Here is a 13388-nt window from a genome sequence, read left to right as displayed (position 1 = left end):
CATTCAAATTAAAAGGATCACACAAGATATATTATGTTTGAAACATACACACACACACACACAATTTATGGAGAAAGTGTTGTTTCAAGAAGCTTTCCACGTGGGGCATACATGTGGTTTTTGTCTAGCAAAAATAAAGAAGCAAGTCTCCAGTGTAATAAATCAGTCTGTACCAAGGTAGTGTTAGAAAATGTCTAAATACTTGTTACTCTGAAAGTTAGTACAAATAGTATGTATCAGACAACTGCAACAAATAAGAATCAGATGTGGAAGAAATACGTGAAACTTTCCGATGTGTTATGCTTGGTGCTTCTTCCGAGCCAGTACCATGACGAGGCTAAGCAGATTTCCTGATGTACATGGCTATTGAAGCTAGTATGGTATATGTACTGTATGTCAAGCCTCATCATTTGCAGCTTGTGGAGACTGCCCAATCAAAGCACTTTTCAGAAGGAGGAAACATAGACGACTTTCAATAACAATCCACACTAAAAAGTCGTTCGCTGAAGATGGCTAATGGTCTGATGTTTGAAGATTTTTGAAAAGTGCTTATTTTATCTTTGTATATAAAATTATAGATGTAATGCAAACCTTTTACAGAAGCTTGTTGATGTGGGGAAAGTAATTCTTTTGGGATAAGGGAGAATGATTATATTTTTTAATTCAGAGTCTAATTATATAGAACCATGTTATTTTGCATATTGTCTACTTTTATGGATACACAAAGGATCTCCAAACACCCTTTGTGGGTGTGCTGCAGTGTGTGAGATGCCCTCTCAAGGTCATTTATTATCATCACATCACATTAGCACATCACATTAGCACATCAGATTACATTTTCTGGTATGTACTAAAAATAATGATCTCTCGTTACTAAGAAATATTTGTTTAAAACTGTGTAGTATTTTAGGTTTTTAGCTTAATAAGGGGTTGTCTGCATTACCCGCTGGATCGATGGGCAGTGATCAATCCATCGGGGGTCGATTTATCGTGTCTAGTCTAGATGTGATAAATCGACCACCGAGCACTCTCCTGTCGATTCCGGTACTCCACTGGAGTGAGAGGCACAGGTGGAGTCAGCAGGGGAGTGTCAACCTTCAACTTACCGCAGTGAAGACACCGCGGTAAGTAGATCTAAGTACGGTGACTTCAGCTACATTAGTCACGTAGCTGAAGTTGTGTAACTTAGATCGATCACACACACCCTTCCTCCTCCCCCCCCCCGCGTGCCCCCCCCCCCCCCCAGTGTAGACCAGGCCTAAGAGAGTAAACTTTTTTTAAGAACACTTAAATATAAAAAATAAAAAATCCAGATGACGGAGGACAACAATCCAATATTCTGAGTGAATAGTACTTTGCAACAGGCCATGCTGTTTCTGCTATTACATTGAGCACTAAATCCAAAATATCTCAAGCACTTGACAGTGAGTGTTTCAGGCCAGCGGGTGTCAAGCAGTTAAAATGTGATGTACCATAGGAATCTGGGATACGAGCGGATCCTGAGTCTTGTTCAGATTTACCTCAGTCCAGGCACTAAGTAAACTGTGCGTTAAAACCTCAGTATATGGGCCCTACTAACTATGGTGGTGTGTCACCCATTCACACTAGCAGGGAATTTGGCTCACTATACACCTAAGATTAAAGGTTTTGGAAATCTCCAGCTGTGCATGTAAATCTAAATCAAGAAGCTCTTTAAGGAATGGACTGCCTCTTCGCTATGTGTTTGTACAGCACCTAGCAAAATGGAGAACTGATCCAGGACTGAGGCTCCTGGGCACAACCATATTGCACATATAACAATAATAATTAACAATAATGAGGTCTAAAACGGCGAAGTTTGTTTGGGATAAGTGTAACCCACACACTTCCTGGGTGTGGTGTTCTGTCCCACCTAGGGGCACCGAGACCACTTAGAACAAGAGATTATGAGTCTGCTCTACAGCCTTAGCTAAGAGCCAGTTGGCTTTTAGCTCATGTGGTAAAGGCTCATGCACTAAGCTCCAAACGTCCCAGGTTTGATCCTGCCCACTGAGGGCCAGGGTCTGTCAGTGTTACATAAGCACACAAGAGTATTTTGAAAAAGGGCCTCTTTGAAGGAGTGGATGGGAAACAAACTTAAATGTTGAAGAAATGCAGCCAAGAGGGATAAAGCCTAAAAGTTTTCAATACATCAGTCTATGGTGTGAGCTTACATTAATCAAGGAGAAAGCCAGGTGGCAGTTTACATGCTTAAGAGCAAATCCTGATCTCATTGAAGTCATTGTCCATCTTTTCATATAGAGGCCTTTATATTATCTTTCCCTATTATGTGGGGGTGGGGTTGTATCCAAATACAATGACTGGTACCAACCCTCCTTATTAAATCCTACTATATTGAAATTGTATCTCCTCACTCGCCATTATTACCATGTACTCTTCACCTTCTCCCTACCCCACTCCTGTTCTATCATACAGCCTACAAAATTTTTCATAGGTGAGCCTTTAATAAGCAGCAACAATATTGAAGAAACCAAATTATAAGTGATAGGCTAGCTACAGACTATTGGAGACCAAAAAAAGACTTGTTTTTCTAAGTGTATTTTTAATGGGGATAGAGAAATGGATTGACTGCAAAGTGCTTTTAGATAGGTTACCTCCCCAGTGAGAGACGACTCTTTCTTAGAATGTATTTTGGTTAATTGTATCCTAGGTGTGGCCGAGGTAATAGTCTTAGTGGGAGGTCGTCAGATGATTGGCATGAACCAACGAGCTTTAACAGCAGTCACTTGCTTAAATCCTCAAAACAATAAATGGTACCCATTGGCCAGCCTGCCTTTCTATGATCGGGAGTTTTTCAGCGTAGTCAGCGCTGGAGACAACATCTATCTTTCAGGTAAGCAGCATACACATTGGGAGCAGAAAAGCACTGGGTCCTCCCAAACTGTACTGTACAGTATAAGCAGGGAGGAACAGTTGCCAGTTTTATTCAACCACCCCTGGGGGAAAGGGAAAAACAAACAAATATGCTTTTATCACTCTCCATTTCACTTCAGCTCCAATTTCGTCCCAGAGCAGGCAACAGCACATTTTGCAGTTATATAGAGAATAGGTTCAACAACCATCAAACCTGTGAAAGAGGTTTCCAGGCTGTAGTAACATAGTTTAAAAAAGTGGCTGAAGTTGGGTCTAAATGGTGGGTTGCTGCATTCAAGATTGACTGAGCTGCTGAATATGTGACCTACACTTAAAATGTTTGTTTACAAGAGTGTTGTTGAAATCTCTGTTTTGATAGTAGACTGTAGCCCTATAATCTTGTTAGGTTCAGTGCTCCTGAAGCCACACTCCTGAAAAGGGTTTATCTAAAAGAGTTGCCGACTACAATTTGTGCTTGAAGTATAAAAGGTGTCTGTTTGTATTAAATCATATAGTACATTTCCTTGGATCGGGGAAAAAAGCAATCTCCAGTAGGTAGTTGTAAGGATCCCCCTAGTGGTCCCTGAGTGTAAGTTTGATTATGTCTGAGAAGAAAGGTTTCAGAGTAGCAGCCATGTTAGTCTGTATCCGCAAAAAGAAAAGGAGGACTTGTGGCATCTTAGACTAACAAATTTATTTGAGCATAAGCTTTCGTGAGCTACAGCTCACTTCATCGGATGCATTTCCTATTCTGTTTCCTATTCTGTAAAACAAGAATAATAATACTTACCCACTTTATGGGGTGTTGGGAAGTGAAACGCTTTGAGACCTTCAGTTAGAAAGAGCTACAGAAATATCCAGTATTATTAGTGTACTGCTTGATCATTTTAAACTCTTTGGCAGTGCTTATAACACTGGGTCTGCACTGTAATAGAAAAGCCAACTAATCATGGAAGTGATGCGTGAAAATTAGGAGTTAAACCTTAAAATCCCCTAATTCTACTTTATATGTGTACAAAACATGTTGTTTCTATTCTGTGTCACATAAAAACTGAATTAAGCATTCTGGATTTCAGAGTGGACAGTGAATAGCAAGCCAGTCAGTCTCTGCCACATGACACCTTCTTGCAAGTGTGTGGTAATTGGAAGATTGGAGGTTATTTATGGATGTTGGATGTGTATATTCCTTTACGCACATGTCCTTCTTAGTCTGACATCTTGATATCCTCATGTCATCTTAAAAAAACAAACCTTTGAAACGCACGAATAAATGACACCGATCTGCTTCATAGAAACAGATGCTCCCTATTGAGAGTGATTTATTTTAATTACTCAACTGTCATTAGAAGAGCTTTTACTTGGTAACTGGCTTTGATTGCAACATACAGTGGACTACCTGCATCCAAGTTCTCACTTAATTCTCTCCTTTTCTCACCCATGTCTTGTTGGCAGGTGGCATGGAGTCTGGTGTCACACTCTCTGATGTCTGGTGTTACATGTCCTTACTTGATAACTGGAATCTCGTATCCCGAATGACAGTCCCAAGGTGTCGGCACAACAGCCTGGTGTACGATGGGAAAATTTATACCATTGGAGGCGTTGGTGTGGCAGGCAATGTTGATCATGTGGAAAGGTAAGGTTCTCCTCCTAAAGAAATTATTTGACATGTGATCTAAAAGCGCACTGTTGACTCAAATTAGCTCAAAAATTTTGATTTGGTCAAAACAAGATTTTACAGAAGATAACAAAAATAGAAAAAAACTTTTTTTAAAAGTTCCAGTGGAAAAAATTGTATTAAAACAAATACATAAAAGTTTGTGGTGTGGGAACTGTAGCTGAGACATAACAAATTAATCTCATATAGGCATCTATTACATGGGGAAAATTTTCAATCCGTATTGAGATGTGCTGAATAGAGCATGGTCGGAACCAGATTTTTCATTTAAATTTTGAATGCTTGACTTTGTAAACTTAATGCTCTTTTAACATAGTTTCCTTTATGTAATTATATATAATAATGTATAAATATGGCATCTAAAAACTGCATTAAAAGAAAATTATTAAGGTTGCAAAGTCAAGCATGCAAACATTAGGAAATCCTAGCATTACGGGTGCCTGTGCAATTTTCATTTGTCCTCCTTTTGTATATGCATTATGATTAGAGCTATGCGAATAACTGTTTTTTCAGTATACTGGCAGGTCCGAAAAAAGCCTGCCACAATTTTTTAACATGGGCAAAACGGAGTATTTCTCTCTCGCTGCATTCTCAGAAAAGACTGAACCATTTTGTCTAGAATTTTCCACACTCAAAAAATCAGCATGAGGCAGACACCCAGCATAGAAAAATTCAGCCCAAATGGTTAATGTCTGGAAAAGTTGAAGCTGAAGAAAGGTCTTAGTATGGAAAGTGTCAGGCAACCTTAATAGTAGGTGGGGCTATAAGCAGCCCCACCTATAATGTAATAAGAAATGCCTCTGCAACCTTAAACCTACCTCTCTGTGCTGTAGGATCATGCTGTAATTGCATGATCAACAACTGTGACACTTCGCATGTCTGCGAGTCACCCTTTCCGTGCAGTGTTTGCAATCCCATCATTGCAGAGATGAAATGAACAAAAATAAAACTGACTTTGTTGATTCTCTCCAGTGAATGACAGAACACAGGAAGTAAACAAGCAGCATAAATAGTGAAGAGTAAATGGATTTTGCTAGCATTGTGCATGCTGTATACTCCAAGCTGATGATGAGTGGGCCCAGGGGGACTAGAACTGTTTCATGGGTTTGCAAAATTTATTCAAATTCCCAAACCTCTTCTCCTGTAATTTAAAGTCATGCTTTTTTCACAAGGGAAGTGTAGGGGTTTGTTTCTTTTTTAAATCCTCTTTTAGATAAAGAGGAATGACACTGATGCAAGCAGGTGTCCTGTGTGCACTAATAGCCTGTATTTAGTTTTGATTAGAGTATGTCCTTTTGCCCAGTCTGTTTCTTTCTCCGCTCTGATTCTCATGTTCTCTCTTAAGCAGACCATCAACAAAAAAAGGAACAGTTTGTATTTCCAAAACCAGGGACTGTGTAGGCTGAGAATTAGGCAAAGCCGGTCCTTCCTAATATTAATAGTATTACTAATAGTTAGTCCTGCCACAAGTGTTGGGGACTGGACTAGATGACCTCTCGAGGTCCCTTCCAGTTCTACAATTCTATGATTCCCCAGACCCTCTGTCCCTCAAGATCAGCCCCCAGCCCCCAGAATAAGTCTTATGACTCTTGGGATTGTTATGACACGTCTCATCATATTTGGTATTTTTCTTAAATCCCCAGCTCCGAGAGTCATACAATTGCATTAGAAACTGAGCTTACATTTTAAAGGTGAGGAGCACATGTCATAGCTCCACTGAATTTCTAGCCTTTGTGGAGAAAAGCTTGAAAACATGCACCCTTATGGCTCAGAAGCCAGAAGGCTAATAAGAGAACCCCTAATGTATTTTTTTATCTCATGATTTTAAGGCAGTTCTCATGATTTGGAACTCTTGGGGTTGGCAGCACTGTAAGAATGACCTTAACCTGACACCACGTGGTGCCTGCACATTGTGGTCTCACAGGGACACACATGTTTTGATGAAAGGTTTTGTGGCTCAGGTCCCAACAACCCTTAAACTGAGCATGCTAGAATATTTACAGTTTAAAAAAGGAAGGCTAGTGTAGGCCTGTTATGCATGTTTATCCAGTAGAATAGCAGGGTTTCTCCATATTGCGGGGGGGGGGGTAGCTCAGTGGGTTGAGCATTGGCCTGCTTAAACCCAGCATTGTGAGTTCAATCCTTGAGGGGGCCATTTAGGGATCTGGGGCAAAAATTGGGGATTGGTCCTGCTTTGAGCAGGGGGTTGAACTAGATGACCTCCTAAGGTCCCTTCCAACCCTGATATTCTATGATATCATTTCCATGCATTCTGCCTCTGCAGGGGTAGGTAAGCCCTTGTGATGGGGATTTGTTAAATTTGCAATTATAATTAATGTGCTATTATCGATAAAAGTGACTTATGAGAAGCAACAGTAGAACAGAGTGCATGCCCAGATTGTGTGTCCCTTTTGGGTTATGCTGGGAGATCAGAAGTTTTTAAAAATTAAAGTGAAGGAGAGGGATTAAAAAGTGTGTTAGTTTCATTGCTTAAATCATTTGTGTGCGTGTGTGTTATGCATTTGGTTTTGGAATTGACATTCTGGGCTTTTAACAGTAGAAAAGTGAGGAGAGAAAAAGTTCACCTTAAAAACTGCAATCCACAGACTGACATTATTCAAACTGAAACATCTCCCAATTGCCCCAACATCCTAATTTTAGCAGGTACTCAGAAAATTGAAGGCAGATGGAATAATTGTTCCAAGTCTTATGAGCAATGAGGCATTTTGAATTTGGGTCATCTCTTTCAGGAGAATCATTAATGTTCAGAATAATGTTAATTTAATTGCTCAATTTTCTGATGTCACATGCACAATTAAAACCCAACTCGGAACTTCCCAGTTCCTTCCTTGTGTGTGGGTGGGTGTGGTTATGACCTGCACTAATGGAGAGATTACATTTTCCACTATAGTGTGGATTGGACATTGCTCTTTGAATGTGTCAAGTTTGCTTTGGATGGGGCACAGAAATACAGTCTCAGGAGACCATCTATGCCTTTAGATCATTTATTACCCAGACTAGATAGTATTACGTACAAAACACTGCATTATAAGAATGTTGAAGTTGCAAAGTCAAGTACTCAAAAGTTAGGAATTCCAGATTGTCTGTGCAGTTTTTAGTCAGCCTCTTTGTGAGTATACATTATGGTACTGTTGTGAGCTGGGTGAAACCATGTTACGGGTTGAGTTAAAAACACCTTGTTCAAGCTGATGCCTCCATTTAAGACAGTTAAGAGGCCACATCTAAAACAAAGCCTAATAGAGTCTGCCCGGAAAATAGCACCGTGGAGGCAGAGGCTGGATATTGTGACCAGGGGTGTGGGGGTGAGTGAGAGTCTGAGAAAAACACTCACACAGAGAAAAGGTGGGAACAGACAAGACTGCAAGAGGAAAATTAAGCAAGAAAGCCAAGCAGTAAGTAAACAGTGCCTGCAAGTGACCTGGAAAAACTAGAGAGAAAGCTTTTGGATCTGGTATGTATTGGGTAAAGGGATTTGGGGGCCTGTAAACTAAGAAACTGCTCTTGGTTCCCTCCAGGGCTGGCTGTAGGTTTTTTGCTGCCCCAAGCAAAACATTTGCCACCCCAAGCTCCGAGAGCGCAACTGCTCAAGCAAAAAAAATAAAATAAAAAGGATGGCCGGAATGCCGCCCCTGGGATTGTGCTGACCCACGTACGTGCTTGCTTTGCTGGTGCCTAGAGCTGGTCCTGTACCCTCAGCATTCTGAGACAGGGCTTTGTACATTCTTGGTAAACAAACAAAACTGCATCAAAGAGGTAACTGACTATCGCCAATTTCTGCTTCCAACCTGAACATCCCCAGACTCCCAAACTTTGCCTAGCCGCTCGGATTTAAAAGGGGCAACAATACAGCCTTTAATTACATGAGCAAATACTATTTTTTTCCACAGGTGATCATAACTTCGTCAAATTTGGGCAGATTTTCATGAGAATGGCAAAAGGCACCTCCCAGACACCCAGGTGACCCCCGCCCCTGCCAAATTTCAAGTCCCTACTCCAAAGCAAGGCGGCAGTAGAGAAGTTCAGTAAAATGGTTCTAAGAATTTTTTAACATGAACATAACATCTTAGTTTCCTTAATATCACTCTGAGAAATGGCTGAATTGTTTTACTGAAATTTTCAGAAAATTCCAGTCTAAGGCAAACATCCAGCATGGAAAATCTCATCTCAAATGATTAAAGTTTGGTTAAATTATAATCAACTGATGTCAGGGTCTTATGGAAAGTGTCCTGCACCCTTAAGTACAGGTGCTGCTACCTGCACTGTGTATAATTCATGTATGGGGATTGCATATGGATGGTCATTTGCTAAATGTCTTTTGTGCTATCCAGAAAGCACTAATGCAGTTAGGAGCAATTTTCTTTGGACTCCATAGGGTGAGTTATGGAATCATCCCTTCCCTGCTCCTTTGTCTGTACTTTATTTAAACTGTAATCTCTATGGGGTCTTGGCCGTTGGGTGAAATCCTGGCACCACTGAAGTAAATGGGAGCTTTGTTATTGACTTCAGTGGGTTCAAGATTTCATCCTTTGTTTTCTAATATGCCTTCAAAGAGCCAAGCAGATGCCACTATGATGGGCAACCTTCTTAAAACCTGAATAGATATATAAATAAACAGCATGTGTAATGTATTATTTATTAATTTATTGAAATAATTTGTACATACCAGCTGAGCTGAATCATAAACTCACTCTGTGAAATGGATGTTTTACGCACATAGACTCGTCTTCTGTGGGATTGGATTGTTGAGCTGTGTTTTTGGACGAAGGGCTTTAAGGAAATAGCAATGACACTACAGTTCTCAGTCGAGCCCCTCTGGCAATTTTGACTGTAACAGGAAATAAGTCCCTAGATGTTTAGTTGAGAGATTTTCCCACCAACCTGTCTGCTTCTGTTATTCCTGAGGAAATTCTGTGCCAAAATATTAAAGATTATGTGCACAATATTTTAAAATTCTGCAGATTTTATTTGTCAATAAATAAATGGGGCTCCTGCATGGCAGTGGGTAGCACAGACCACTGGCTGCATTGAGGTGGGAGAGCACCCTGAATCCCCAACCTCCCCCAGTACAGGGACTCGGCAGTGAGGCTGCACCTGACCTTGACACAGCACAAGGGCCGTGCCCCTTTGCACCAGGTGTAGACAGGCAGGCCCAGCCCACCAGGATACAAGTGTGGAGGGGCTTAGTGCGGGGGGATCCAGGTGTGGGATGAGAGGTTTCTGTGTAGGGCAATCTGAGTCCGGGAAGCCCAGTGGGCAGAGGTGAAAGTAAGCTGGTACGCCCCGATACAGCGTACTGGCAAGAGCCGGTGCACCGTACTGGGGCAGCCCAGCTTCCCCAGGGGCCAATTTAAAGGGCCTGGGGCTCCCAGCAGTGGCTGGAGTCCCAGGCCCTTTAAATTGCCTCCAGAGCCCCGCTGCTGGAGCCCTGGGGTAGCAGCTGCGGGGCTCCAGCGGCTATTTAAAGGGCCTGGGGCTCCCCTGCTTCTATCTCCCCGGCCCTTTAAATAGCCACCGGAGCCCCGCTGCCGCTACTCCAGGGCTCCGGGGGGCTATTTAAAGGACTGGGGTGGTAGAAGCAGGGGAGCCACAGGCCCCTTAAATAGTCCCCAGAGCCCTAGGGTAGCGGGGGCTCCAGGAGCTATTTAAAGGGCCGGGGCTCCAGCTGCCTCTGCCAACCCGGTCCTTTAAATAGCCGCGGAGCCTCGCCACTTCCCCAGGGCTCCAGCGGCTAATTACAGGACCTGGGCAGTAGAAGCAGTGGAACCCTGGTCCCTTTAAATAGCCCCAGGAGCCCTGGGCTGCTGCTGCTACCCCAGTGGGGAGGGAAGGCAGAGAAGGGGGTGCACTTACCTTACAGGGTGGGCTGGGGCTCGCTCTGACCCCCTCAGCCCTGCCCCTTCCGGGGGCCAGAGCTGGCCCCAGCATACCAGTAAGTCAGTCGACTTATTTTCACCCCTGCCAGTAGGAGATCTGGATGCACAGGAGCTCGTTGGGGGGTTTCGGGTGCAGAGGCAATGGGACACTGCAGGGGATCCAGGTGAAGGTGGTTGGGGCTCAGCGAGGGCGGGGCCTGGGTGTGGGCAGGGACTTGTTGGGGGGGATCTAGATGTAGGGGGATAGGGCTTCTTAGGGTGAGCTTTCAATGGGCCTGCTTATCGGGGGAGCCCCAGCTTCTGCCAAGGGGACACCGCGTGCCGGACTCCCGCTTCCCCGTGATTTCCCTGTCCCCTGTTCTTCTCCATCCCCCTCCCCTCAATCCCACATTCCCTTCCCCCTGCCCTATTCCACCCCCCCCTTCCTTCCCCACTGCCTCTTTCCTTCAGGTGGGCAGCTCTGCGCTTGCAGAAATGAGGGGGGTCAGTGGCACATAACCCTGTTTGCCCCCCCATGCCTCACCACTGTTGGGGGGGGTAGTCGCCCCCACAAAACTGCATCCATGGTCATCCCCACACACACACATACGTGGCTTTCCTGCCATTTTCTCCAAGGAAGTACAGGAATTCTGCGGGATGGGAATGAGCATTTTCTGCCGGTGCACGGTCCCGCAGAATCCCCCCAGGAGTATTCTGTAGCTTGTATATAAATAACGGATGGAGGAATTAAGAGGATCTGTGAACTGGGTTTCTGTATAGTGGATGGAGCTTCCTAATACGTGAGAGCTGAAAAGGCTGTATATGCTGACTATATATATGGCTAAATGTTTATGGATTTGGATACTTCATAGTAATTATCTGTCTGACGGGTGTTGAACGATGAAGCATGTTGTTCTGATACAGGGCCTCTAGATTTATCTAAAATTGGCTGACTACTTCAATTTATATGTGCACATGGAATACAGTTTAAAAAATTAAATATAAAATAATCTGTAATTGTCATTTTACACACTGTTTCAGAACCCAGTGTTATATTGATGTCTTAACAAAATTATATCTAGAACCTTGTCCAAGAATAGTTCATTAAGATCTTCAGAACAGTCAGAAGGAAATGAAAAAGCAAAACCATTAATGTGATTTTAAACATCATGTGAGCCATCTGGAGTGCAGATCGATACTACACAATGAAGCTCTATTTTGTATAGCATCCTTCCTGAAAATTGTATTCCAAAGTTAAATAATGTATAAGATAGTGAAGGGTTGGTGGTCTATAAACTATTGATAATGATAACATAAAGACTTTATAATGTGAATAAATTAAAGCATTTAGTCATAAGGCTGTTTAACTTTAGAAGGAGAGAAATTAAGAGGCCGAGGAAAAGGGGGGGAAACGTGTTTTCAGATAAGGTATGAAAAGAGTTGGAGAGTTCATAAGGCAGAGAGCTGCTCCAAAGGGCAGAAGTTGCAGAGTAAAAGCCTGTCTTGCCATTAATGCTGAGATTGTGGGAAAAGGAAGAGAAAGAAAGCACATGCTAAATGAGATGAGTGAGGTGAGAGAAAGATCAGTCCTACGAGGGATAACTGGGGAATGCAGAATTTTCAAAACAAGAAAGGTTATTTTTATTTTGCAGGTCTAGTCCATAAACTGGGATGAGGCCAATAGACCCACAGTGTTTGGGTAGGCCCGCCACCAGAAAATGATGTGGACAGGCTTGGAAACAGGAAAGCAGGAGCTAGCATTGGCATAGTAGAGAGCCAGAAGTACTGTGAGCAATTTTGCAGAGGGAAACCTTTGGGTGGATGGGATCCAGTAAATTAAGTCTTAATTTATTATTGTAAACAGCAGAGTCGAATGAGAGGTCTGAGTCAAGCAAAGAGATCAAGATGGATATTTTTTAGGTTAATTCTCTTGGCTATAAGCAGTTGAATAGAGTGTCAGAAGATAGTCACCACTATTGTAAAAGTGGCAGTTAAAGTTAAAGGTGGAAATAACAAGAATGAAAGGAAGACTGTAAATAGAAAAGAGCAGAAAGCCAAGGGATAAACTGGTTGTGATTCTTCTCTGCACAAGAAAGTTGCATTGATTTAGCTTTATTCTGTTTTTAAACCAATGTAGTTAATTCAGTGTAAATCCTTGTGTGGACACTTTAGGAGTTGACTGAAGTTAAACCAGAATGATCTGGTGATTGGAAAACATGCCAGAGAGACAGTTAAGAAGATCAAACTACTGAGCTTATCAAAGGGAAGGTTAAGAGGTGACATGATTATGTTCCACAAGTGTCTGTGCTACCTGGACAAGAGATATTTGATAGTAGACAGCTCTTTTATCTAGCGGAAAAAGGCATGAGATCCAATGGTTGGAAGCTGAAGCTAGAGAAATTGAGACTAGAGAAATAAGGCACATACTTTTACAGTGATGGTAATTAACCATGGGACGAGTTACCTAAGGACATGGTGGATTCTCTATCACTTGAAGCCTTTAAATCAAGACTGCGTATCTTTCTAAAGATATGTTATCGCACAAACAGATGCTATGGGTCGGAATGTTGATCAGCGAGGAAGAGAAAGGAACAACCAGTGCATGCTGACAAAATGAGAATACTCAGGTGGGCACCGGGGTAAGAGAAGAGCTGATAGGCTACACAATGAAATGGTATGAGCCATGATGCAGGTAGCCCCCAACACAGAAAAGCTGAGGGAGTATCCACTGAAATGGCTGGGTCATAATGCGCCATTTCACTTTGAATGGTCCCTTAGAATAAAGTGCTAACTACTTATGCTAAACAGTCTGTTTAATCTTGTATTTAGCTGCAACACTCTGAGTACCTTTCCCAGATCTGAGGAAGAGCTCGGTGTTGCTTGAAAGCTTGTCTCTCTCACCAAGAGAAGTTAGTCCAATAAAAGATATTACCTCACCACCCACCTTG

At 42.5% G+C, this 13388-nt stretch overlaps 1 protein-coding gene across 11 annotated transcripts in view; it reads left to right on the top strand.

The window, feature by feature from the left end:
• Positions 1 to 13388, top strand: part of KLHL29 (kelch like family member 29) — a 601388-nt gene that overhangs the window by 548943 nt on the left and 39057 nt on the right. For 10 of the 11 annotated variants that reach the window (XM_073335871.2, XM_073335864.2, XM_073335868.2 and 7 more), the window contains 2 exons: positions 2690 to 2872; positions 4345 to 4525. In XM_073335871.2, the coding sequence (XP_073191972.1) occupies positions 2690 to 2872; positions 4345 to 4525 (364 nt within the window). The remainder of the gene's footprint in view (positions 1 to 2689; positions 2873 to 4344; positions 4526 to 13388) is intronic. The other variant, XM_073335869.2, reaches the window with a different exon arrangement.

The sequence above is a fragment of the Lepidochelys kempii genome, chromosome 3 (genome assembly GCF_965140285.1).
Source record: "Lepidochelys kempii isolate rLepKem1 chromosome 3, rLepKem1.hap1, whole genome shotgun sequence".
Lineage (NCBI taxonomy): Eukaryota > Metazoa > Chordata > Testudines > Cheloniidae > Lepidochelys > Lepidochelys kempii.
The sequence above is the reverse complement of the archived record's forward strand: the minus strand, read 5'-3'. Positions and strand labels throughout refer to the sequence as shown.